Below are 27,973 nucleotides of genomic sequence, written 5' to 3'. Positions count from 1 at the left end.
AGAAATTGCAAATGAAGTAAAGATGCATTTTGGAATAGATTTCATTCCCTGCCAGAATGCTGTTCTCCCACTTCACACTGAGTCATTATTCATATCATCTGCTTTGCAGCCAGCACATTGCAAAAGGAGAGCAGGAAGAAACAAAATTTGTCAGAGTTACACTAGAAGTTTGATAGCAAAATGTCAGCAAACTGTTCCTGAGGTAAAGAAGAGAGAGAGCTAGTCAGAGGGCTGATCCCAACCAAGGAGCATGAGAGAATGTGGAGGAGGAGCATGGAGAGGAGGTGGCAAGGCAGACGATCCTGTGATTCCCCTCTTCCTCCTGGTTCCTCTGCACACTGACAGGGAGGTACAGGGTGTGGGTGGAGGAGCAGAACAGGAACAACTGGGAGGACACAGCAGCTGCTGGGCGCTGGGACGGCTTGAGGTAAGTCTGAGCAGTTGTTTTTGAAACGTTTTAAAGATCCAAGTCTGGGTCATATCTAAAAGCCTAGTCATAGAAATTAAGTCCCACATCTATTAACCATCTAAACCTGGTGTGGAGTAATAATCAGATGCTGTAGGCCAGTCTCTGATTTCAGCAACCATAAAATTCATGCACAGGACCCCATGGAAGCTATGCTAACAATCCCATCTTGGAAGCCTGATATATTATTCTGGGAATCAGAATACGCAAAGTGGGAGTGAAGCTCACACACACACCAGTGCTGCTGTGACCAGAATCTGCCTCTCTTGACTTTAAAGGGATGTAACAGCCTCCACTTTCAGCAAGCCTCCTAGCTCTATGACATGACCTTCCCTGCTCATCACACCTGAATGTGGACCTCTCAGAATGCACTTACCAAGCCATAGATGGCTGCTCCAACCCCAATCAGGGGACTGACTGCAATGATAACAAGGGTCAATTTCCATCCACTGACAAATCCCAGGAGGAATCCACACACAAAGGTGGTTAATCTCTGGATGAAGATTGCCACTTGATCAGCAATAGCCTCGTTAATTTTGTTAACATCACTAGGAGGGAAAAAAAATAATAAGATGGGTGAGCATATCTATCCTTTGTGTTGCTGTTCTTGGCCACATGGGGGTTACTTTTCTTTCCTTGGAGAGGGCCCTTTCTCACTCCTGTTCTTTCCATCATTACCCATTCCAAAGACCCTGGGCTACAGTGAGAAAAGCTGTTACCTTTGCAATGCCAGAAGGCACTTATACATGAGTACTACCAAGAAGATACTGTCTTTTCCTAGGAAAAGACATCCCGCAAGCAGTCTCATTCACTACTGTGCTCCAGATGATTCAAAGGAGGGGGCAGAGACATCATAGCTGGAAGCAGCTATTTGATAAAGGAGAACTAGAGTAGCTGATACGGCATTCCTCCCATCAATACAGCGCTAAGTACAGCCTTGCTGAGGGGGTAGGAGGAGGGCTATAACTCTCTTTGTTGTTCCACCTTCCACCACCTCCCAAATCCTCTCTAAACCTTTTCAGTTAGTTTGTTCTTTAAATGAGAGGGAGAGCAGGACAATAGATGAGTGCTATGTTATTGCTGGAAGCACTGGGAAAACATGACAGCTGTATCACATGGGGGAGAGTGGTGTGGTGGTTAACATCATTTGAGCCCTGCGCAGCTGCACAGTACATTTGTCCTCACTTATCCACTGCCAATGCAGAAAAAAACGTCTCAAAGCAAAACACTCATTATACTTCTACCACTCTTGGCTACTATCTCACCCCTGAGATTAGAAGAACTAGGAAGTCTTGGAACAAAAATGAGCAAGCAGCACTGACGTTTAAGTTGCAGATTTGTTAGCTCATCGATGTATTAAGTAAGATTACAGTCTTGTATTGAAAACAGGAGAGTGCTGAGTTGAAGAACAGGTTCATATTTCTTCTTGAGAACGTTTTGCGTTCAGGAAGCTTTATGTGGGCACAAGATAGTATTGTTCTAACAAACAGAGAACTGGGTGTTATTTATTAGAGAAGTACTGTTCAGTTCATCGTTTTTGTCAGAAATTCCTCACAGCCAGTTACACTTGGCATTTACTCCTCATAAAAAGAACACCACAGAAAATCATAGACACCACTGGGCGGTGAGTAAAGACAAAAAAATTCCCTTCAACTTCACAAAAACCTTTTGCAATCGTCCCTACTATTATGCAGGCATGACAGAGAACAGAGAGCCATCTAGAGTTGGCATATTCATCTTGCAGCTGCCTTCATCCTGTAAACAGGAACCACTAAGCGAAGAAGCAAGCTTTAAACTCCATTTTTCTCAGAGCTAAATGTTCACTCAGGACAAGAGGGTTGCTCCACCTACCTCGGGTCCTTTTCTAAAGGTAGGTGCTTGTACCTGCTTTAGCAGAAGATTAAGTAAACCTTGTTCTTTTCTTTTAAAAGCTAACAAGAGCAAAGTGTATGTGTAATTTTCTTTTCCCTTACATGAGAGGGGGTTCAAACCGTCATCTCGAGTCTCAGAGGGGCGTGCACTGGCAAATTAGAGACTACTCTGAGAGGACTGGGCACAGAGTAAGAGAATAGAAGGACAGGATGGGGTGACAAAAACAAGCAAACAAAATTCACTGACAGAAAAGGTATAAAAGGGAAATAGTTGTAGCTTAAGAGTTACAGCACTCAGTTTAAATATGGGGGAGACCATTAGCCTGGTCCCTGCTTCCAGGTACATAGCTCTACTTTATACTAGAAGCGTTTGTCAAATGCCTAGTTATTGGCACTCTGTTGTGCTTGGAAAAGAAGTGTACAAATGTTCTTTCTTGCGTGTTTTTTTCTCAATTACTTACTCAGAAATTCGGGTGTTTAGTTCTCCTACAGATGTGCAGTCAAACCAGCCTATATCCATTCTCATTACTTTCCTGAAATATGCTTTCCTGATTTTCTGTGTCTGACGAGCTGCAGCCATAACCCATAAGCATATCTGGGAAGAGCATAATGTGGTTGATAAATTGCAGTAAAAAGTCTTTCTACTCCCAACAAATGGGAAAAGCAATTTGGCTAAAATGGGAAAAAGCAATTTGGCTATTGATAACTTACTATTCAGGTAAAATATATTCTAGCTACACACACACAGTAGTTGCTTTATGCCCCTGATCTTTAAATAATCCAACATTTTTTTAAGCCTCTGGATCGAGCATTTGTCTCAATTTTGACAGACTAGGAGAAAATGCAAGGTTAATTACTTGTGCTGTTACATGAATGCCATAGGAAAAAAAAAGTCCATGTACAGCTGTAAATAATATAGGGATGGCAGCCATTACTCTTCAGCAAAGCCCTCAGTTTTTAGGAAGGAGAATAACAAATGGTTTTTGTGATTATAAAAAGCTTCAAAAGCAGCAGATTCTAGCAGATTCTGCAGGAATTGTCCAAGCTTGTGGCTTACATGTATATCAGTCATAAGGTTTGAACCACTACTATAGAATATGTAGAGTGTGATTCTCCTCCAACACCAATTTTACACTATTTTACACTATTACTTTTATAACATCTCTATATATGAAACACAGTGTTCAACTCAGTTGAGATGCCTACTAGGAATCTGCATGCCCTTTAGCTATTATTTCAGGAGGGCATATGGCTTCCATAGTAACCACACTTGAGCAAATAATTCTTCTGGTGTGAAAGGAACAGCATGTGTTTACCTCACTGGGTAAAACACATCTGTGTACAAAGGTATGCATGCACAAATCCAAGGAGGTATCAGATTGTCAGAGCTAACAAATTTCAGCTGATAGGATAAGAACTGAAAGTGTCTGCTCTGCTCAAGCAAGCTGTTGACTAAGCAGTTAAAGGAAACATAGTTATTATAAACTTAATTATTTAGTGACTTAAACCTTGAAATCAAAATAGGGAGCCAAATACTGACTTGGAGGTATCCTAACACAAGTACGGCACAACCAATTCCTGCATAGTAACCTGCAAACTTGGTCATTTCTTGTTCAATGTCCAGCAGCCTAAAAAAAAAAAAAAAAAAAAAAAAAAAAAAAAAAAGAGTTAATGATACTGTTTAATGTTTCTCACATATTTCTAATCTGCCACTTCTTCAAGCCTAGAGTCAAGTTAGGTGGTAAATCAGCTTGTTTCATTACCAGAAGCATTGTTTCCCAATACTGAGGCTATTGCTAGCAGGGGCTGGTTTGTTTGCTCTCCCTCTGGCACAGGGGTGTGTAGCTGGCGAGTATCAGGAAATTTGACTGCATCCTGGAGCAGCTGTGCGGTGTGCAAGGGCCAGATGAGAAACCCCACTGGACTGCATGCTCAACAGCAACACACGTAAGATATTTTTTTCTGGGAAGAGCTGCCCAATAAGTTTTCATTAGATGTTGAATTAGCTTATTTTGTACCATTATACAAATAAATATCACTTGAATTTAAACAGTGTTTTACAGAGCAAAATGAAGGAGGTTGAAGTAAATTCAAGTATTACTTTCTTGCAAACCTGAAATGATCATCTCTTTCAGCTCAAGTAGTAGTATTAAATTATTCCCAATATCACTGAAGGGCACTGAGTTGCTGGTATTGCACTCAGATTTCTTTGAAACAAACATTTTTTTGTTGGTTATCGGATATTCTTTGAGACTTTTTTTTTTTTTTTTTAAATGTCCTGCAAAGAACAAGCTTTATTCTGTTTCCACCGAATTTGGTATACTCACATTCTAAGCCAAAAGAGAAAACTATGTACCTGACCTGATCTCTTGCAAAACACCATCATGAAAATAACCCAGGTGTCTATCATAAATACCCACTACCATTTTTAATGTTTTAATGTATCCTACCTGATGGCTAGTTAATGCCTGAGAGAAACAGAGGTCTGTAGCAAATCCTGTCACAACTGCCAGCCCCTTATCAGGGGCTGGTTTGGACAGTCTGGATATAATTTGGCCCCGGCCACCTACATTTAAAAATGTGGATCACCTCTCATATGCTCTGAATTTCAGAGACCATTAGACAAGTGAGTTTTAATTTGAATTATCTAATTTACTACCACTCAGAGATTAGAAAACTCTCAGAACGATGCACTGCAAACCAAGTCATAAGAATGGTTACAGGTTCAAATTTGGCTTTGACAGATTTCCATATATGAATGATTCATCTAGACTTCCTTTATTATAACTAATGGGAAGAAACAGGCACTGTTAAAGGGCAGTCCATCAGACCTGCCTTAGACATGTCCCATAAGCTAAAATGAATTGCATTCCAGAAGTGCACTTTTCAATGATTAAAGTTTAGTGAACTTGCTCAGAAGTCATCAGGCACCTATAAGCACCTAAGTCCTAACAAAAATGTCCAGAAGACATTATTACCTAGTAGGTCATCACAGAAAACATCTAAGTCATTTCAGATGCATAGCGGATATATGTTATCAGAACAATCACCACCAAAGAATATCCTTGCTGACACCTAAAGCTGAATGAACAATATCCAAGCTGTCTTTCTCTCCCTTTAGCTCTGAAACAGGCCTTTGTAACAAAAACCATGCTCCTTTTATGCCCTATGGATACAAAATAGAAACTTTAAAAGCTGAGCTTGACCTTCTGTAGCAATACATTGTAGACCATAATAACACAGCCATCATAACACAGTAGAAGAAACAAGCACATGTACTACTTACCCACATCTTATTGTGGTGTTCCTTTCATTCTGATGAACTGTACCATTAATCCACGCTATGGTGTTATTTACACATATCTTGCCTGGGTCTTTAAGCTCTTGCATTTCAATGTCGTATTCAATAAATGTGTCTGCCATTGCACCAAACACAAGCAACACGCCTGGCTGGGCTGCTCCATGAAGAATAGCACAGAAACTACCAACAGCCATCATTAAAATTTCCATAGGTGAAGAAAATCGAAACTAAAGAGACAGAAAAAAAATATGGTCTCTGCTGAGAGGTAGTCTCCATGTTCCTTGTATACTGATAAATCATTAATCAGGTGGATCAAATACAAAACCATTCTCCTTAAATGTCAGCATTTCTTCAATACAGAAAGAAGACAAATCTCTCTCTCCAATCTAATCTAATTGCACCTGTAATTACAGTCTCATAAATTATGATGAGCTCCCCTTAAGTATTTGACAGCAGAATCCAATCATGTGAATGAATGTATTATCATATAATATTAATAGTGCAATATCATTCCACATTATCATCATTCCAGACAGTAGCTAAAAGATTAAGAATAGTAATTATAATCCATACATATAGTCAGCTGTGCAGATTTCTTGAGGGAGAAAGGGAAAAGGAAGGAAGGAAGGAATGAAGGAAAAAGCCTTAGGGCAATGTGCAAAGCCTCTGAATAGAGCTTGCCAATTTCTCAGAAGTCTGGAGTGCTGTGGTAGAAAGCCACCTAAATGTCTCAGAGCAAATTCTCGTAGTTAATATCCTGAAAAGCATTAGCTAAGCCAGTCAACTGTGCACAGGCTCTTAAGCTACGAGAAATATATAGAAACATGATTCATTATGCAGTAAAAAAAGGATTGCGCTAAGCCCTATTGCCTTACATTTGCCATGGGCCAAGAGCATTGACACATGCAGCTGGTGACTCAGCTAAAATACAGTGATTTAAGTTACCTTGGTCACAACTGTGTGAAGTCTGATCCTCAGGTTGAAGTCGTGTAAATGTATAGACCAAATTGTGCATATATAAAATTACTATCAAATGCTATATATTTTGAAATAAGAGTATGAAGAAGAATTTTAGCCTGTTGAAGAACCTGTCCAGGTTCTGTAGGTGCTATAAAGTGTTGGATAGAAGAAGGTGTGGGAATTTGCAGCACAAATGGAAAAGGGACGTTGGGACAGAAACAAGATAAACGGAAAAACAAGTCAACATACAAGAGAAATAAATGTGGTTTTTTTTTCTGGGAAAAAAAGAAAAAAAGTGTGAACTGTAGTACTATCACATTTTTGCAAACTTTATTCATAAGAAAACTAAGAATTCTCTTATTAAAAGAGCCACAAAAAGTACAAAGATATGTGGTATCTAATCTTTCAGCACCTCTGATGCAAAAATATTGTGTTTAGCAATTGCACTGCAGGAGTTAAACAGCTGTGCATTAAAGGGTACAAAATTCAAACCCTTCTGCTCAACAAACAAATATACAATGTGGAACAGAGCTTTCTTGGTTTCTGTAGTTTTAAGTCTCTGTACATGCTTAGTTCTGTGTAGGCTAGTTCACAGGGAAGGAAAGACTTGTGATTCCTGCTCCAATTGCCATACAGAAATTGCATTTTGTATTTTTCCACTATTCTCTATCTCTGGGCACATCCACAGTTGTCAGGTGTGGATTGTCTGTTCTCTCAAGCTAAAATTTGCCACATGGATGTAACTGCACTAGCTCAGTACTACAGTCAGGACCTTATTAATTTGGACACATTACAGGCAACATGCAAAAACTACATGCAAAATAGAAATAATAAAAATTGTTGCATGCTGCTGGGTTGCATATCTCTTTTGATGGGTCTCCAAGACCCACCAAATGCACTACCTAAGGCTAGACCTACCACACAGTGTTGAGCATTTCCAAGTTTCTATAGCTACCAAATCTTATGATACCAATACAGTAACTACAAGGGACCTAAATTATCTGCCAAAGATTGCACAGCAAGTTTTTGGCAGAAATAAGATTGAACTGAGGTCACCGAGATCCTTAATGTGTAACTTAACGCTTGTCCCCATATCTACTTGTAGGTTCAAAATAACTTGTATAATAGACATTTATGACACAGATACTGATACTGAACTACCAAAATGAAGAATAGTTCTATTAAATTCCTATCGATTTTAACGGCAGGATCTCATGCCAAATAGTTTAATTCCTTACAAATTTGGCTTATTCACAGCTATTCCCCAAAACAACCGCATACATTATTGTCACTTATTCTACAGAACCATATAGACATCTATATTCATTGATTTTATTACCAGCTGAAAGAAGCCAACACGGACAATTTTTTCTTTCTTTTCTGGTGACCTTCAAGAACAGAAAACATACAATTATAAACTTGTATTTTAGTATTTATTCTGTTCTATATGCAAAGATAGTACACAGAATTGAACTTAACTCACTTTTCACTTTTCTTTTTTTCAGAAGGTTCTTCATAGGCATAGAAATTCCTAGCAAAGAAATGAGATTTTAAAACCATTTCTTCTATTTTCTTCATTAGTTTTCTGAAATTACATTTTGTTTGAGATATTTTGCCTAAAATTACTGAAGAAACAAGCCATTTCAGATTTCTTTGGAGTCAGTAATTTTATGGTACTTTTCAACTTTAGACGGGGACTAGAGTGGAGGTTAGATTAAAATGATCTGAAGGCTTACGCATTGTTTTTATAATCAGCACCTCAAAACATCGGTGTAATAATGGATTCTTTGAGGTCAATTAGAGAAACAATTATCATCCAAATGTTTGGATAGTCCTTATTTTGTGATAAAATGCTTCAATTTGATATGATTACATAAAATTTGTTGAATATTCCTAGAAATATTGATTGTTCCATTTGTGTACGACTTACTCTGATTTCTTGAAGCTGTTACCTGTTGGGGAAGATAAATCCAGAGTTAATAATTATCACTCAAGTACAAAATCTTCTGCAGGCATATGAAAAATAAACCCTGGAATCCCATGGGAACTGTTCCTAAATTATAAAGCATCTTATTTCCACTAACACATCAAGTGAGGGACAAGACTAAAACTCCCTTTAGCCAGGGGAGTTTTAGGTTAGATATTAGGAAGAACTTCTTTACTGAAAGGGTTGTGAGGCATTGGAACAGGCTGCCCAGGGAAGTGGTGGAGTCACCATCCCTGGAAGTCTTCAAAAGACGTTTAGATGTAGAACTTAGGGATATGATTTAGTGGGGACTGTTAGCGTTAGGTCAGAGGTTGGACTCGATGATCTTGAGGTCTCTTCCAATCTAGAAATTCTGTGATTCTGTGAAGAACTGACATGGGTCTAAAAATGCCCTAGCAAGTTAATATCAATATATGCCTGTTTTCTCTTGAAGAAGTAGTCTTAAGTTCTCAGTCCCCCACATGAAAAAATGCGCCAAAAACATTTGCCAAAAGTCAACTCGTTTTCATTGTAAACATTTTTTTCTAGTATTGAGCTAGTTCACTTGGACACTGTCGCACCACGAAATACCTCACAACAGTTCAGTTTGCTGACAGTCCATGTGTGCTCTCTGAAAGGAGGGAGCTGTAGCTCATCATTCTTGCCTTCCAACAACTTAGGGATTGCAGATCCTGCAGAAAAGGGGCAGCTGTGTCACTGGAGAGTAAGAATAGACACTGGTGTCTTTTCTTGGGATATTCTCTGAGGAACTGTAACTTAGAGAAATGGAACTATGCTACCCGATTCAATTGTGCTGTAGTCCCCAGGACAGGTCTGTATTTAGCTTCTTTTCAAGAGATGGTATTAAAGATGTCATACCTAAAGTGCAGCTTGACAGTTACCCCAAAGAAGTGTCATCGTAAGTGCTGAAACATTTGCCATAAGTCTGTTGACATGACAATGCATAAAGGGCATTCTATACGCATACATACGTAGATAGCACAGTTTGGATAACCTAATGGCATATGCACCTCGCTCAAGTTTACCATGTACTTGGCAACTTAGCATCAGACTCAGAACCATGGTATGCTTTTCAACCAGTCACCTTCCTATTTTCACATCTAGTGATAATACATGTATGTAGAGCATGGACTAGTCTGTCTCAAGGAGCATATACAGAGGGACTTTGCCTCACAGCACTCAGAGAGAGTACAAAGAAATCACTGCAACCAAAAATTCTGCCTCAGTCATTTTCTTACCCAATTGAAGGTTTTTGCATTTCCCAAGGCAGCAACATTAGAATTAAGCAGTCCGAGTTCGGGACTGAGCAGAACAGCTGATTGCATCTCCTATATGAAGTTAGTAAGATAACTTTATGTGGCTTTAGCCAACACCACTTTTATTCTGCTCTGTTTGTTACCTAGGGATGGTAAAAAGAAAATATATTTTCAATAAAGACATACGTACATCCCATGAATTCCAGAAATTTTCCAGAAGGTTTTATAATTCCAAATTATTAGTACAAAGAATCATCTGGTGTTAGAAAACAACTGGTTGTAAAGGAAAAAGAAACATCTGTTTTCAGTTTGCTGGAGGTTGGCAGCTGGTGACGTCTATAATGATTTGAAAGATTTGAAAAAGGCTAATGGGAGGAAAATTTTAAGGGGAGAACAAAAGAACCTGGTACCTGGTGAAAAAGCACAGCATTCTGAGACATTGATTTAGAGAGCAAAATAAGCACACTCCAAAGGTGAATAAACCTTAATCTATAAATCTGAAGAGGAAAACAAGAGTATAGCAATGCTATTCAAAAGTCCAAGGAACAGAGGTACAGCTGTTGTGGGCCTGCAGTTTCTAAGCAGGAAGAAAAATTGGAATGACATTACCTATGCTTAAATTGAAGGAAAGAAACAGATGAGTAATAGTTCACAATTGTAATTAAAAAAAAAACAAAAAACTAGAAAGACAGGACACAACATGATTTTTATAGTAAAGAAAATAACGTAGGGACAATGAAATAATATATTAACCGTAAAGAAAAAAGCTATAGTAATCTTTGATTTATTTTTTTTTTTAATTACAATTTGAAAAAGCGTAGAATCAAGGAAAAGCTGCAGAACATGGTCAAGAATTTGAGTTTTTACTGCTGTTGTGAGAACACAGAAAAAGGAAGCCTGAGAAAATCTGATACTTGAATCAAATGAAGAAAAATTGTACTCAAAAGGCTCCCAACTAAAGTTGGCTATTAACTATACCTACAGTTGCAGTGTTCAACTTTTAACCCAGAGTGTGATAATTCTTAGTAACATGTACAGAACATGGTTATTGAAAAATACCTCACTGGAAATTAAAGAGTGGAAGAAATCACTCAGCAGAATGCCAGTATCATTTTAAAGCACTGATGCTTGCCTTGGGAAAGGTGCTCTAACAGTTCAGTAAACTGCACACTACATTAAGCAGAAGACAGTTGCATTTCTGAGGAAACTGAGAAACCAGAGACAACACTTAATAGGCCAAAAACTCCTAACTGTAAAAAGGAGAGTGGGTATGATCCCACTAGAAAGTCTTTTGCTAAAGTCCTATAAAGAGTAAAAACAGCAAGTGCAAAAGACAAGCCAGTAGACAAAAAGCAACCTTCCAGCACAGCTAGATAAATACAGTCAATCTGGGAGATCTAAATAAATGGCTGGAACAGACATGAGGTTTTCTGCCCTAAAAAGGCATACCCCTTTACCCTTTTCTGTTCAGTCTTTTCCCCCTCTCAACAAATACTAGTACCCAAAATGTCCCAAGCACTTAAACTGCCTTCAGCTAGCAGCCTCAGTTAAAAGCTTTAAAAAAATAAAATTAAAAATAAAAAAAAAAAAAAAAAGAAAAAGGAAAGTAAGTGGGGAGGTCTGCATTGCTTCAGCATGCAGAGAGCTGCTCGTTTCACCAGGATGCAGGGCAGCATGTGCTGGGGTAGTAGTATCCTGGGAAGAGAGCAGACTTTCAGAAATGCTCACGTTGGTTTCTACTTCATTCATGGGGCCAAAGTTGCTGCTGTTGGATTGCAAGTTTTAAAATCAGCCACCCAAACCAGCATTCCAGCTCTGATTTTATCACAAAATCAAAGAATCATTAAGGTTGGAAAAGCCCTCCAAGATCATCTGGTCCAACCATCCCCCTCCCACCAATGTTACCCACTAAACCATTTCCTTCAGCACCAGGTCCAACCTTTCCTTAAACACCTTCAGGGACAGTGACTCCACCACCTTCCTGGGCAACCTGTTTCAATGCCTAATGCTGTCTATGAACACGTTCAAGCTATTAGGAGAATCATGTCCTTCGCTATCACCTTATCAGCTCTTACAATAGATTTGAAGTTCCTACCAAAAACAGCACCTTGGCTCTGTTCAACAGGAGGTTATCTATTCCAGGAGAATAATCCCAGCAAAGTGAAAGATACTCGATGAGGATGGTTAAAACCAAAAGAATAGTCTGGCTGGCACAGAGAGACAGAAGGTGGGAACATAACACCTTCTACACACAAAGCTCTTGTTCATTTCCTAACTTCAAACCCCCCAAAAAATCACATGTACCATCTGCTGAAAGAACAGCTGCTTTTATATTTGCATATGCCAGTCAGTCTCTACAAAGATAAACACAACCAGGGCTCAGTCCAAGACAAAAATGAATACTCCAGATACGTTCAAACTCTACCATTATGCTTACAGTCCCTTAAGACATCCTATTGCGGATGAAGATTTTAAAGTCAGCCACCAAAAACAGCATTCCAGCTTTTATTTTATCATAAAATCAAAGAAACAGTAAGGTTGGAAAAAATCTCCGAGATCATCTTGTCCAACTGACCCCCTACCACCAATATTACGCATTAAACCATGTCTCTAGGTACCACATCCAAACATTCCTTAAACATCCCCCTGCAATCCCATAAAACCCAAGGAAATTCTGAAACAAATATGCCCTGCCACATCTCTGGCTCACATTTACAGCAATGACCTTACAGTGATTATTGCAGAGATTTTCTTAACCGTCATAAAATTTTTCAAATGAAATAAAACTCCATAGTCTTTATCATTGTCCAGTTTGATTGCTCCAACAAATCTGATGGAGTCAAAGAAAAAAAAAGAGAACCTAAGACAAAAAAGCACACTCCTCATCTAGCTGTTCTGTTCAGAGCCCACCTAAAAACACCTATTCCTGTGTTGGAGCAAGTGAAACTGGGAATGAAGGTCATTTTTGTAAATCCCAATAATGCCCGTGTTTAGTACACAGGCTAGTTCATGCATGGCCGGGAGCATTTCGTTAGGTTCTGCAAGAAGGTTTTTAATGAAAGCTTAAATAAATCCAGAGTTAGGCCCCAGCTGGCAAGGATTTTAAAAATACAGACTTAGACGTTTACTTAGGGAACCTGGTGATACTTGAGTGGTGGAATCCTCTTCTGAACCCCTTTTACTCTACGTATGATGCAGGTACAGATGTACATTACATTTTATTGCAATTTATCTTCCATTATGTGCTATTGTTTTGCTTTCTTGTATAGTTCATATTTAATATAAAATTTTAATGCCTCTCAGATCTATCTATCTATCTGTAGATATCACTACAGATTTATACGTTTAATGAAAGCAGCTCTAGAAACCAGGGTAGACAGAACTTTTGACTTTTTTTCCATTTACTTGTACACCAAAGTGCTGAATACAAAAAACTAGGTAGACACTGAATATGTAGGCTGGTAAGTAAAGATCGTCCCCCAGAAAGGATTGTTATACATAGCTTTTACAGAAATGTTGTTTTGCAGACAGTATACCCCACGGGTTCACAGAACAGCAGCAGGTGCTACATAAGAGTGTTATTTATTACAGAGCATTTGCTTTGTATTCTGTTGACTATCCACTCCACTTAGACCACCCACTACCAGTTTTACATGCTTTATAAAATCTGAAACTGACTGTACAATAAACTCCTTATATTTACCATCCAAATCAAAAGCATAGTTATCCTCTCCCAATCTCTTGATGCTACGTAGAACAACAGGGTCAGACATGTTGATCAGTTACTCAAATCCAAAGTCCTGAAGAGAAGGGGTGGAGAAAAAAAATAGTATCAGCATATGTTAGCCTTTGAACATACAATAATATTATGTTAAATTCCTGCTTACCTCATCCTTGCCCTCATTTTGCCCTCATCCCAGGGCAATGCCCCCGATTACAGCACAGGTTGTAACAGAATGGACAACCCAGGCACAGTGAAACTACAATAGAAAAACATCCTGGAGAAGGATCTCCATAGCACCCCAAAGTGCAAATCCTTCAAAAGGCTTCAGTACCTCCTACCTTAAATGGAAGTGGTTCTGACGAGCTTTGCAGCGTACTGCAAACAGCCCTGGTCATATTAAAATTAACTACTGCTTTTATGCAGATGACATCTGTAGATTATAGCCCAAAATGACAGATCCTGCCTCAATTACAAGGGAGCAGTGAGCAGGGCCTGGCCAAGCTGCTAAGTGGCCAGTAGAACCTTAACAGAGAGAACCCTTCTCTTTTCTTGGTTAATTCTAAACATCCAAGGAATAATTTAATTATGCTTGTGTCATTTTGATGGATGTTTATCAAAGATGGAGACCTCCACAAGCAATTGCAGTGCTTCACTATCCTTATTGCTAAAATAAGGTTTTTCCTAATATCTAATCTGAATTTTATATGTCAGAATCTAAGCCCCCTACTTCTTAAGCAATCCACCATGGATATGGAAATAATACTCTTCCAATTTGCAGGTAGGCTGTATACATTTGGAGAATACTAAAAAGTTACCTTCTTCAGAAGAATAAAGCATTTCATTCCATTTTCCTTTGTTGGCCGTACTTCCCAAATCTCTGATAACTCTCACTAGTCTCCTTTAGATTCTAGTAAGTCTTTCTTGAAGTGCTAAGTGTGTAACAGCAGTATAGCACCAGTCTTAACCAACACCGAAAAAAGAAGGATTATTTCACTTTTCACAGATTATACTCCTGTTTATACAACCCACTGTGACATTCTTTTTTTTTTTTTTTCCACAAAAGCATCACACTGTTGATTCACATTCAGTTTGTAACCCACAAAACCACTTAATTTTTGCAAACAATTTTCTACAGAGCCAGTTGCTTTACAAACTGTATTTTCACAGTTGATTACTCCTGTCTGCTCTTACCGGATTTTTATAGCACTTTAAATTTTTCAGCCCATTTTTCCTGTTCATTAAGATGATTCTGAATTCTAGTCCTGCTCTTCTGCATATCTGCAGTCTCTCCCATTTTTATGTCATGCTCATATTTAATAAGTATATCATACATTCTGTCACCCATATCATTATCAATATTACTGGATTATACTAGAAGTAAGACAGACCTCTGCAGAACTGCATTCAGTATCTCCCTTAATTTGGGCATTGGTTCATTAATTGCTACTCTATGGATGTTGTTTTTCTTGCCTGGAAGTTTCTGATGAGCAGAGAGGATTTGTTGAGCCACTGGTCAGTACATTGACCCCTTCACGTTACGTGATCCCCTAGATTGTGAACCAAATTCTTTCTTTAAGTACATGGGTAAAGCCAAATCAGTACTCTAACAGCAAAAAATCTGACGAGGACTACAATAGCCACTGACTAGGTAAAACCACAGGGTTTTTTATTCATTCCCACATACAGTGAAACAATTTATAAACTTAATCATAATTTTTCTGTTCTCTCAGACAGATGGCAAATGGGCCAAACAAGGCTATGCTATTTCCTTGGTTAAAGTCTCTACCATGTGCACATTCCCAACTACACTTTTTAACAGAGAAAGCATGCAACACCCGCTTCTGACTAGAAAGGAAAGCATCATATACACATCACCCTGTTTCACATGAGGTCTAATCTACAAACCATTAAATTTCAATTCAGCTGAATTTGCATCTGGCATATAGAAGAGGAGTTTTAAGAAGGGCTTAATTTCCAGATAATAAAGTTTTATATTGAAAAACTCAGTTTATATTGAAATAGAAGTAGGTTCCCTTAGTAGCAAGCCTATATTCCTGGTATTTTAACTTCTTCAGTGAAAATACAAAGCTTGATCTGTTTTCTTCATCCTGCCTTTTGCAGTGGCTGATAAATTGAAATAGTTTGAAACAGATCTCCAAAAACTGTTTTCTCAAATTATCCTAAAGTTCCAGAAGTTTCTTAAAAAAAAAAAAAAAAAAGATTATTAGCTAGCAAAACATTAGCAGTTTTTTAATTGGTCACAATGTCAAGACTTTTTTTTAAGTGTCAATTTAGTTGTGAGGTTCAAGCTAGAGATCTGTAAACAAAGACTCTGCTACATTTACAAAACATAAGTTTAACAGTGAGGAACCCTTCACAGTGAAGTGATTCTAAGGAAAATACAGCTTAAATATGCAACTGATCTTAAGGCTTGACTGTTTTTTTTAACACTAGGTATGTGTTTCTAGGAAGGACATGTTCAAAAAAATAAAAATAAAAAAATAAAGAAAGCCATGAGTGTGAGAAAAATAAGACTGTGATGTTTTTATTATTTACAGATTTCTGGTTCAAATGGTTAAAGTGTCTATGACTGAATTTATGACACACAGAAAATACAAATTTCAACCATTCACTCATGTTTCCTTCTCCAAACAATGATAATTTTACCAGCAATTTGTCCTTTTACAGGAAGCCATCATTTGTTTCCAGTTCTAGTACAAACTGCTTTGCTTGGGATAGCACACAAGTAATGGAACTGCATAGGGAAAGCTGACCTAATAGACAAACAGCTGATTTTACACTGAAGTTAGCGCATTTGGAAATGTTACCTGGATTATGAAAACAAGTGTTCTGCTGGAGTAAAGAAATTATATTTCTTCCTCTTCTGCAAACAAAATGAATCTAAACCTTAAGGGTGGTATTTATATGCACATTCTAGCAGCTTTAAAATACTTCATGAATTCACAGCAATTATAAACCTGATTTAAATTAAATTATATACAAGCATAGTACTGATTTTGTCTCCCATCTAGGAAGTGGTTAAAAATACAGTGCATTCCTGCTTCAGAAAGATAAAGAAGTGTCATACTGTAAATTGATGAAGGAGGCAAAAGCTCAGCAAAGCAAAGTCATTCTCTGCCTCATCATCTTTCAGCTATTACTTGACTTTGAAATCATAATATCTATACCTATATACCTATATATCTATTATGAAATCATAATATCTATATTATTTTTTTAGTGGAACACTGTAAAAATCAGTCTGTCCCTTCAGTGCTGTCATCATGCTGAGTAGTCTCACTTCAGTGCTTATTCTGACACTGTATTTTAACATTATGATGTATCTCACAACTCTTTTAAACTTGAATTCTGATGCAGTTTTAAAAAATAGGGGAAAAAAAAGATGAAAGACTAGAGCAGGGATTCTTGTTACAAACATTTGCTAGGGCTAAACTTTCTGGAATTATCTCAATTTTTTTTTAAATTTTTTTAAATGTGACTGCCCAATATTTCAGGAATAAAACATTTTTTGCTCTATTTTCTGAAGTTCAACGCATCAAATACTATCCACATACTATCCTGTCCAGCAGGCATCATTTATTACCTTATATTAATATAGAAGATTAGCAAGATGAATTAGAATACTAAAATAACCTACCTTAGGGTCTAGACGTTTATCTGGGGACCACTTACAACATCTTGAAAAATACAGATGTTGATATCTCCATTAAGAATTACGTAGATAATAGAAATCAGAGATAACTGAAGATTATTAGATAATCTCATCTGCCCCTGAGTATACAGAATAAAAACTAGCAACAGAGAATATATGAGAAACAGCACTGAAGTGAAATTGCATTTTACTCTAGCCAGTAAAGGTATGACCACAGGATTTTTTGATAAACAAAAATGGATAAGGAACTCAAAATCCAGATTTTAAAAAGAGTACTTTGCAAACAGTGATAAATTAATATATGCTGTAGAGGGCATTGAACGCTGGTTGTAAAAAGTTCTATCCCCCCCCCCCCACTTTTTTTGTTTTAATCTATGTTGCTCAGATATTAATGACAGCATACATGCAGAAAGACACTTTGCTTCAAAATATGACCTGAATGTCTTGTTCTTCAAATAGTCCCATTCAAAAAGCACTAACTGTACAGACAAAAATTTAGCATTTGGATTAGATTATTTTGAAGGAAAAATACAGGCACCTTTCAGTTCAGAAAGTTCCATCAGTTATCTCTGAAACATTAAACATGATATATTTGTTACTCACCCGTGGCTGTAAAAAAACACCTATTGTAGAACAAATTGGAAGAATTCTGTTCAATTAGTCAGTGAAGCACCCAACCATTTCCCATTATGTTTTCATTATTCTAACCCATTTGGCAGGACTGAATCTTTAAATTGGGCATTGGCTATTTGCACCTGGGTCAATAACCACACGGTCACACTGGTTACAGTTCATTGACATCTAATGAAGGGTTTAAATTTGACTAATGTAATCTCACAACATAAAGTCAGGCTACTTGGAAAGCAATTATACATGAAGAGACCAGATAGTTCTCTGGAAAAATAAATAAATAAATAATAAAAAAAACCCGTTCACAATGAATGTATTGGAAGAGATTATTACTGCATTATTTATCACTATTAGTATAGAATTACTTTATTACCCATGTAATAATTCGGTGTAAACTACTGTCCTTGCTGTAGGCAGCAACATCAGCTGAATAGTACAAAAGTTGGTTTGGAAGTTATGCTAAGTTCAGATTGAGAACTTGCTCAGAATCCCGGTTTTCTAACACATAGCTTGCCTGTTTCCAGGACATATACATTTTTAGTATTCTTCCTTTAAAAGATGAACATTTAAAAGCAAGGAAACTACTGAGCAGTAGTGAGCTCTCACTGGAGATGAGCCCACTGTGGACTTTTTAATAAGGGACAATGTCGCGGCCCCAGCCAACATCACCTGCAGGGTTTACAGGTAAATGGCAAACTTGGTTTAGTTCCCCTTTGAAATCAGTTCTCACTACAGAGAGCCTTGGCTGACAAAACGACATGGAAAGATATTACCTTTATCTTAGTGACTGTTGGCTCCCCTTAGTTCTGTACTCTCAAACTTTCCATGAAAGGTCCTCATGCACATAAATGCATCAGAATCAAACTTAGCTCACCTGAGCTGTTTCCCTTTTTGAGCATCATTCCAGTGCACACAACAACAGCATTACCAGACCCAAACCTGGTGTCATCTCCCATTTTCATAACAAAAAGTCATCTACATCTCTACTAAAGTACACAGCATAGCCTTGAGAATAACACTAAGATAATACTACGGTACTAATTATCTTGTCCACCACATATCAGAGCCATAGAGAAAAATAGTTACTTGCAGTGCAGGATACAGGAGTGGAAAAGGTGGAAGAAAACATAGCAAGGTGAAGAAAATACAGTACTCAGTTTTGGTCCCACTGCCACACAATCACCTTCCTGTTTTACAACTTCTAGAGGAAAAATTGCCAAATGCACCTCATCTTCTCAAGCTTTCTTGCACTTTGTCTCCTTCCAGTGTCCTGGGAAGGGAAAACTCAAGCTCAAGTTTCTATTGCTAGATTCAGCCCTAGAGACCTTTCAATTAAAGAAGAATTAGTCACTGAATTAAAAAACTAGAGAGCAGGACTTCAGTAAATCCAGGAGACTGAGAACAGATGCTCCCACCTATTTTGGTAGGAAACACATACAACATCTCTGAGCCGAAATAGATGATAGATATTAGTTACTTCATGAAACATGAGCAATACCATCAGAATAATTCCCCTCAGTCACAGTCTGAGTTGAGGGGAAACCGTTTTCCTTACAGCTTGCATCATTTTAATACCTCTTTGCACAGGAAGAAAAATATCAAAATTCATTGAGCCAAATGAAGTTAAATAATTGCTTTTTCCCTGAATTTTAGGGCTGTTTAGGCCAGTATATTGTCAGAGTTATCCTCTCTTTTGTGGATTTTTTTCCAACAGTTTGCAGGAACAAGTGAATAAAAATGAATCTTAGATATTCCTGGACAGATCATTTCTCAGTAAGAAATGAAAATCCATGTGCTATTTTGGCAGAGTACTCCTCTGCTCCAAGCTGCAGTCTACAACCCATTGATCTTTATTGCAGTATTGAACAAAGGTAGTAGCAGCAACCACACAAATGCTTCCAAAGCTTCCGCAAAATACCCAGAAATTTAGCTCTGTATGCTGACAGCTATGGAGGAGCAGGTGGTTACATTTTTCTACCAGGTAAACAGATTCAGTCTGTCACTGCAGGCTAAGGTTCCAGATGATCAGCTTATTTCAGTGTTTTGTGCTGAAGTCTGTATGCAAGAACAGCAGTCTGGACTAGCCTGCTGGACAGAAGGCATTGAGCAGACAGCTCTCGCGCTTCATTAATTTATTTCGTAGCCATTCATAGCCAAATTAATTTTTGCAGCTAATGTACAGTGATCCCAGAGCTGAGGAGCCAAAAACTGGATGACTTTGACTTGAGTATAATTCCTATCTTAACTGTGCCACATACACTGATAGCACTTCAAATTGCAAGAATTTTAAAGCAAATCTCAATATCATAGTACACTTCTGCTTCCACATTATGCTTTATCTGTATGCCCTTTGAAAAACAAAGCAAACCGATTTGTTGGCATCTTTATTTTTCCAGGTCTTTGAAATTGTATTTGTTGTTTTGCTCTACGTGTTATCATCATTTTTACACCTAAATAATATGAAGTTGAAGTAAAATGAATACTGAATAAAGCTAGTTGAATCTATTTTCTTGTACCCTGGTTTTTAAATAAGCAACATTTTAATTAAAGTACATGCAGTTTACAGCTTGAATTACTAGGCACCTGACTTCCACATCCATTCTTGGAGTAGTCATTGCATACTACTTATCAATTTTGTCTGAAAAAAAAAAAAAAAACTATCACAGTAATAAATATATTTAGAGGACACAAATAAAAAAATCAGGCTGGAAGAAAACAGAGTCCCTTCTCTGGAACTCTGATCAGGGCAAAGACTGGAAGAGTGAGAAGCTGCAGGAACTGTCAGTATAAGCATACAGTTGGTCAGATTGGCAGGTACCCCCATGCTGTCTCTTCATTCTTTCCTTGGCACCGCAGCAATTACACAAACATGACTTAGTATTCACCTTGTACAAGGCAAAGTGAATTTTACATGGAGCTTACTGTTCTGAGTTTTACACTATTGAAAAGGAAATTATGTTAATCCCACGAGGTGCTTATGTACGTTACCTCTTTCAACTTAGCACAAATTTTGAAAAAGTTACTGCCATTTCTAAGCACCTTTAGCAAGTATTCTACACAAAGGAAAAACCTCCTTTTTGCACCTAAGGGAAGAGCAAGTCTTCCTCTTTTGATGCCTGCTTTTATGGTTTTAGCTGCAAGCAAAGAATTGTTTGCTGGTAAGAAGTCAACGTTCCTATTTTGCAACCAGACTACATTTCTTCACTGAAACAGCAAATAGTTGATACTTCCCTTACAGTGAAATAAGGAAAGTACCTCTGGGCACAATAGGGATGTTTGTGTAAAGGTGATCTTCTCTTGCTATGGAAAGTATGAAGTCCAAGTGGGTAATTGCCAGGCGTGGATACCTTTGGGTGGGAGGCTAGCACACAGAACGAAACAAACATTTCTCCTCCCATGGTCTAAGTCTGCTCAATGTCACCAAGTCATAACACATTTAGTTCTTGGCCACAAAAATATGCTATCCTGAAACTGCAAAACAATGTCTAGAGCTGTTCCAGCAAGTAGGTTGGGAGATACGGGGTGAGGGAATTACCTCTGGTTACTTGCCCTGTTTCTATAGCTAGCTTCTCACCATCTGCTTTTGAAACATACTAACATACTAGAAGCAGGATATGCCACTCATTCACCCCCTTGATCTGACTAAAGTTTGTATGTATTTTTTCTCGTTTGTATGTATTTTTTCTCGTTTGTATTTTTTATCGTCCCCCTGTACTCAGCTCTGGTGAGGCCGCACCTCAAGTACTGTGTTCAGTTTTGGGCCCCTCGCTACAAGAAGGACATCGAGGTGATTGAGCGGGTGCAGAGAAGGGCGATGAAGCTGGTGAGGGGCCTGGAGAACAAGTCCTACGAGGAGTGGCTGAGGGAGCTGGGCTTGTTCAGCCTGGAGAAGAGGAGGCTCAGGGGCAACCTTATCGCTCTCTATAGGTACCTCAAGGGAGGCTGTAGCGAGGTGGGGGTTGGTCTGTTCTCCCACGTGCCTGGTGACAGGACGAGGGGGAATGGGCTTAAGCTGAGCCAGGGGAGTTTTAGGTTAGATGTTAGGAAGAACTTCTTTACTGAAAGGGTTGTGAGGCACTGGAACAGGCTGCCCAGGGAAGTGATGGAGTCACCATCCCTGGAAGTCTTCCACAGACATTTAGATGTAGAGCTTAGGGATATGATTTAGTGGGGACTGTTAGTGTTAGGTCAGAGGTTGGACTCGATGATCTTGAGGTCTCTTCCAACCTAGAAATTCTGTGATTCTGTGTGATTCTGTGATTCTCCATTCCAAACTGTTGTGCAAATAAAAACATCAGACAGGAAAAAAAAAATGTAATTTTTGTCAAAACAGTGATTCAGTGTGTTGAAATAAAAATAAAAACTTTCATAAAGACCTCTCTGAGAGTGCCTCTCCCCTCCTACTCCCCCCGCATCCAGGCTCCTTGGTTACCTCAGCGGTTCTTGTCAAGATGGCGCCTCCTCATGGGCCTGTCTGGCCTGCGTGCCTCAGCTCTCCCAAACACTTCTCCAAAATGCCTTCAGGGCTTCTGACCCAGGGCCTCTCATTACCCCCCCCCCCCCCTACCCCCTGAAACTAGAAAAATATATATAATTTTTATTGATTAGCCTTCTGATTTTGTTCTTCTTTGGTTTGTGGCCTCTATAAAAAATTAGATCTTTACACTGCCATATCCTGCAACTGAGGGCAGGTGCAGCACCTTTCGGTCTCCCTTGCAGGCTGGAGTTGGAAACAAAGTACTCTGACTGAAAACCTTGCAATTTCAGCACTTCAGTATTTTAATATGAAGTCCCACCAGCCCACTGACTAACAACCACAGGGACCAGAAGTTAACCAGCTACCACACTGTCCAAATCCCATGTCTGTAGACATGCCTGTTCCTGTAGCAAAAACAGGCCTCGATGAGCCTTTTCTTCCACCAGCTTTACTAATTCGGCTTTTATTTTTATTTACTAACCTAATTAAAGATTAAACCCATACTATGTTTTCCTTATGTTAACCTACTTGTTATTTAGTTAACATCTTCACAGCTGCAGCAGAACCGCGTCCCCTGCTCCAGCAGTCTCTTCCCCTGCACTCCCGGTTTGCCGCCCAGGCCTTCCCGCAGGAGCTGAGGCATCGCGAGGCCTCAGGTCTGCCTCATGCTCTGGGAGCCAGCCTGTGCCTGCCACCAAGCTGTAGCAAATAGGGTGGGTGCAGGCAAGAAAGGTAGAGTGGTAATTTTAATGCTGCCATAGGAGAAGGGAAACTATTCCCTCTGCTTGGTCTGCAATGCTTGCATATGCAGAGAAAAGTTTCCTTGTCTTAACAAAGCAACCATGAAACACCACATGGGGTGGGCAGCTGCCTAATTACTTCATCACACTTTCTTCTATACTGATGCTGCAGAGGAAGTTAAGCAACAAAAACTAGCATCTCTGCATTGCAGTTTTTGCAATACCAGTCAGCACAAGAAGCTATCATTCACCAGCATACCGATTTATGTAGAGAAGCACCATGAGCAGCCACAGTACTTGCAATAAAAATAATGTAGTATTATAAAACTATTAAAATTGTTAGTAAATTATAAATTAAAATTATATAAAATATATACCTTAATTTAAAAATTACACAATAAAAACTTGACATGTCAGAACAGAAAGCAGCTCTTATGTGCAGAAAATAACAGTGGTATTCCTGTTCCTATATAGGGGACTAAAAACATGACAGGTGTTTGCAATTTCTTTTTAAATTAAGTTTTGCCAAAAGAAAATTTGGTTATAGTACATGCAACTTCACTGCATCTTGCTCTGCAGAGATGGGTTGTCTATAAGTAACAGTTGTAAAGATCTGCACACTGTTACATGTATTTCAAATTATTTTCTTAGCCAATTGCATTAGGTATCTCCTGGAAACCTTTTTCCATAAACATTCATAAAGACATGTAACTTGGGGAAAACCAACCAACTATACCTTAATAACTAGCAATTTTTGTTTTTCATTTCAGAAGAACGTGTCCAAACAACTTCAGTAAAAATGCTTTTCTACGTAGTACTCTTCCTTGGCATCATCTCTCTGTGGTGGCATTGGAGGGCAAGAGACAGGATGAAGGTTACAAATCTCAATGGCAAATATATATTCATCACTGGATGTGACACAGGCTTTGGGAATATGGCAGCAAAGACTTTTGATAAAAAGGGATTCCGTGTTTTTGCCAGCTGCCTAACTGAAACAGGTGCCAAGGAGCTAAAAGCTGAGACCTCTAACCAACTTCAGACAGTGCTGCTGGACGTGAGAGATTCAGACAGTATTAAGAAAGTGGCTGCATGGATCAAAGCTGAAGTTCAGTCAGAAGGTAAGTGCCAAGATATCTGCCTTCCAAAATTAAAAATAAATTAATAATAATAACAATTGCAATAAAGTTTCCCCCAAAACACCATGCTATGTTCACAGTTTACTCTAATTGACACTTGACAAGTGTGTATGGATGTCTTACTGCCTTCCAGAAACATGGAAGGAGATCTCACTAGAGGCAGGGTTTATACATCTGCTTAGTGGTTAGTGACAGCTAAGTATCTGTGAATGCTTCCTCAAGAAGTCAGATTTATTGACATATCATTATAAGAACGGAAATCCAGTTCCTGGAACCTTCATCTAGATGCTTACACTCGCATGCACTTCTGGATTTAGGTGTGAGTGCTCAGCAACTCCTGTGCTATGTTACAAGGCTAGGGAAAAAACGAAAGAAATTTCTGCTTAACAAGCTTAAAGAATACTTACTTTAAAATGTGAAAATTTTTAATACATGACTTCTAAGCACTCACTCTAAGATAGCAAAAAATATATGTTCTTGAAAACTATAGGGAATAGATGTAACTACTCTGAAATACTGCTTTGCAGGCCACACACACAAAAAAAAAAATCCTGGTTTTTTTGACCCAATAAGTCATGCAAGACAAATTGCTGCTCCTATTACCAATGCTAATTGATTTCAGTTGGACTAGTATAGTAGGGTTTACAAAGGCACAAGATTCACGGGCTGGATTCTACTAACTTTGAGCCTTAAATCAGGTCTATTATGATGTGCCATAGTACCGATTATACTTAAGGTTAAAGTTCAATCTCCATGTTACCCTTCCTCTTTTCATAAAAATGCTTATAAATCATTCAGATTGCTTTTATTTAAAACTGTGCTTGGTTTCCAGCAAAAAGTGATCTTGTTCCCCATGAAAAGCTATGAGTAAGGCCAAACCAGATTTGTTGTCCTTTTGACCCATCACTGACTTGCTGTGAAGTCTCACCCAGTTCAATTATTCTACCACATACAGCAAAAATTTGCTTCCTAATGTTCTTTTTTTTTTTTCCTTGCAGGTCTCTGGGGACTTATTAATAATGCTGGAATTATGGGGCCATCCGCTCCTACAGACTGGTTGGATATTGAACACTTTAGAGAACCAATTGAAGTTAATTTAATTGGACTCATAAATGTTACAATAAATATGCTTCCCTTGATAAAACAAGCAAAGGGAAGGATAGTAAACGTATCCAGTGTTGGAGGTCGCCTAGCCTTCAGTAGTGGAGGTTATTGCCCTTCAAAGTTTGGGGTAGAAGGATTTAATGACAGCTTAAGGTATAACATACTGTGAGGAAAGACTGCTCTTTGTTTCCTAGGCTAACAGACTAACTGAAAATCAGCACATGCAGAACAGAAGCTGATCTACAAGCCTGGCACTTGATATAAAACTGAAAAATACTAGACACTTTGGGATAATTCTTTTTAAAAGCGCCTTTTCTCAGCATATATTATGTCACTTTTGAAGCCTGGGATACAAAGCCGGTTTGGCACATACGGTGTGCTGAGGTGGTACTGTGGTGTAGTTGGTACTCTTGAATATTCATAACTAACTTACCTCAGTGTGCACAGGGGCCTTATTATAGAGAAGGTTTGACTCAAAGGAACTGAGATGTCTCTGCAGTATGAACCTCATTCTCCTGTTTAAAAGTGCAACTGGAAACTGCCAACAGCAGCCCATCCAGAGGGAAGGAAAAACATACAAACAAACAAAAAACCACAAGCACCACCACCACCAAAACCACATACAATGAGTTTTTGCACGATATTAATTTCTGTCTAAGCTTTGTTCTCCAAAGTGTCTTCTCTTAACAATACGAATCATTAGAGAGATCTAGAGAATATAACACACTAATTCTGGAGACCACTATGGCTTCTTCATGTAAAACAAAGAACAATTTGTGTGCCTAAATATATAGGGCCATTTTAGATACCAGGAGGTATCCATGACACTTGCACAGGGCTGACAGATAGGAGACATGACCAAAAGGATGTGTACCAATCTAGAGCATCAGATGGAGGTTAAGAAGGACTCACTAAGACATGTGAAACGTCTCTAGATACTTACGTTTAGGCAGCCAGACAGTCTTACAGGCAAGTCAGATAACTAATGAGCAACTGCAAGGTGAAATAGGGTGTGAAATACAATATGCTAGCTACTGCACAGTCACTGCCTATATATGTTCACACTCTGTTAAACAGGTAAGATAGTTCATCCCTATTTCATTTTGAGATAACAGGTTCAAAGTTCACAACTGTGCGTGCCTCACAGTATTTGTGTGCTGGTGTGCCATGTAAAACCAGAAATAAAAGTATTAGTACAGAAAAAAAATATACAAAAATATTTAAAAAAATAATCCCACAATATTAATAAGAATGTCTAATGAGATTAAATTGTTGCATTGTCTTTGCAGGAGAGATATGAAAGCTTTTGGAGTTAATGTTTCTTGCATTCAACCTGGACTGTTCAAAACACCATTATCCAGTCCAGTAAAGATTCTGAAAGAGAAGGAGATTATTTGGAATCAGCTTCCTCCCAGCACTAAAAAGCAGTATGGAGAGGAGTATTTTCAGAAAGGTGAGGCCATTTGAATAAAAAGAATCGATGTATTTCTTGCTGAGAAAGCCTTGCAAAAGGGCATTATATCTTCTAATCATTTTGACTTTTTGAAGAGACTACATGGGAAAAGTTACTCTTCAAATGCCTCTGCATCACAATATGGTTATCCACACAAAAAACCCGTTCAGGGAAACTTTATTCAAATCTCAGTTAAAGATTAATTATTTGTGTTGGAGTGTAGCTGTTGAGCAAACTCCCAAACAGAAAAACATTTATCTGATGATGTAAACAACCAATGTGCTTGCTGTGTTTTTCTGTCATTATTATTTATTTATTCAGTAATCAAATAGGGATAAATTCCCTTTGCTTCTGCTAACCCCAGTGGTGAGGAAGCCATTCAGGAATTGCCTGACAGAGACTACTTGCTTAAGCCTGCTTCAACAGAAACTGTTTGTCTTGGGCTTTCTTGCCCATCAAGTTTCTTCTTTACAACTGCATTTCACAGCTTTCTGCAAAGCAATTTCCTTACTAAGAGAGACTCATTTACAAGCACCACAGCATTTGTTTCCCTTGGCCTTTTTCACAGTTAGGTTTATTCTGAGCTACTGTCACTGCAATACAAACCCAGTTGTGCCATGACTATGCCATAGTAAAGGGTAACTAGGCTAGCTCAGGAGTAAACTATATCACAACATCATTATGGATGGGGTACTTGGTCCCCAGAAACTGCTATGAATTCTTCTGTAGGGAGAAACAACAAATACCAGTTCCTTAGTGAAACTGCACAGATCAGTGTTGGATGAAGAGTTAAAAGTCACTTTTCCTGTCACTGAACAGTCTTTTATTTGAGTTTTACAGATGCAGCAAAGAAAGAAAAACTGACCAAGATCTGCCTTAACAAGGACATTTCCCTCGTTGTTGAGTGCATGGAGCATGCCCTAACAAGCCTCTATCCACGCGCCCATTACATCATTGGGCAGGATGCGAAGTGGTTTTGGACTCCCCTTTCAAAAATGCCAGCAGCTGTACAAGACTTTTTACTCCTGAGAAACAGAGCAAAGCCTGCAGCTTCCCACGCAAACTAAATCTTTGCCAATATATTCTTCATTGCAGACAAGGCCGATTCTGTAAGATTTGTCCTTTACATCAACATGATACAAACCATACCTGAAATACACCCTCATGCCCTATGAATGTAAGAAATACATCTATT

General features: G+C 38.5%; 2 protein-coding genes across 7 annotated transcripts in view; one reads left to right on the top strand and one right to left on the bottom strand.

The window, feature by feature from the left end:
• ABCB11 (ATP binding cassette subfamily B member 11) overlaps positions 1–17,965 on the bottom strand; it is a 45,547-nt gene extending 27,582 nt beyond the window's left edge. For 2 of the 5 annotated variants that reach the window (XM_082763995.1, XM_082763996.1), the window contains exons 1-9: positions 17,842–17,965; positions 13,545–13,641; positions 8,529–8,550; positions 8,082–8,129; positions 7,938–7,986; positions 5,624–5,865; positions 3,878–3,965; positions 2,799–2,932; positions 843–1,014 (exon numbers count right to left, since the gene is read on the bottom strand). In XM_082763995.1, coding sequence (XP_082620121.1) covers positions 843–1,014; positions 2,799–2,932; positions 3,878–3,965; positions 5,624–5,865; positions 7,938–7,986; positions 8,082–8,129; positions 8,529–8,550; positions 13,545–13,614 — 825 coding nt within the window. In that variant the 5' untranslated portion in view covers positions 13,615–13,641; positions 17,842–17,965. Of the gene's footprint in view, positions 1–842; positions 1,015–2,798; positions 2,933–3,845; positions 3,966–5,623; positions 5,866–7,937; positions 7,987–8,081; positions 8,130–8,528; positions 8,551–13,544; positions 13,642–17,841 lie in introns of those variants that run through there. The other 3 variants (XM_082763997.1, XM_082763998.1, XM_082763999.1) reach the window with 3 other exon arrangements.
• Positions 384–27,973, top strand: DHRS9 (dehydrogenase/reductase 9). 2 transcript variants are annotated; one of them, XM_082764002.1, is made up of 5 exons: positions 384–427; positions 23,856–24,203; positions 25,220–25,478; positions 26,615–26,778; positions 27,619–27,973. In XM_082764002.1, exons 2-5 carry the CDS (start codon positions 23,885–23,887, stop codon positions 27,843–27,845), a joined length of 969 nt encoding a protein of 322 aa, XP_082620128.1. In that variant the 5' UTR covers positions 384–427; positions 23,856–23,884; the 3' UTR covers positions 27,846–27,973. The 2 variants fall into 2 exon arrangements, with proteins under 2 accessions (XP_082620128.1, XP_082620127.1); XM_082764001.1 differs by lacking the exon at positions 384–427 and adding an exon at positions 1,976–2,336.

Source organism: Aythya marila (assembly GCF_965140915.1).
Source record: "Aythya marila genome assembly, chromosome: 6".
NCBI lineage: Eukaryota > Metazoa > Chordata > Aves > Anseriformes > Anatidae > Aythya > Aythya marila.
This window is presented reverse-complemented; position numbering and strand designations above follow the sequence as displayed.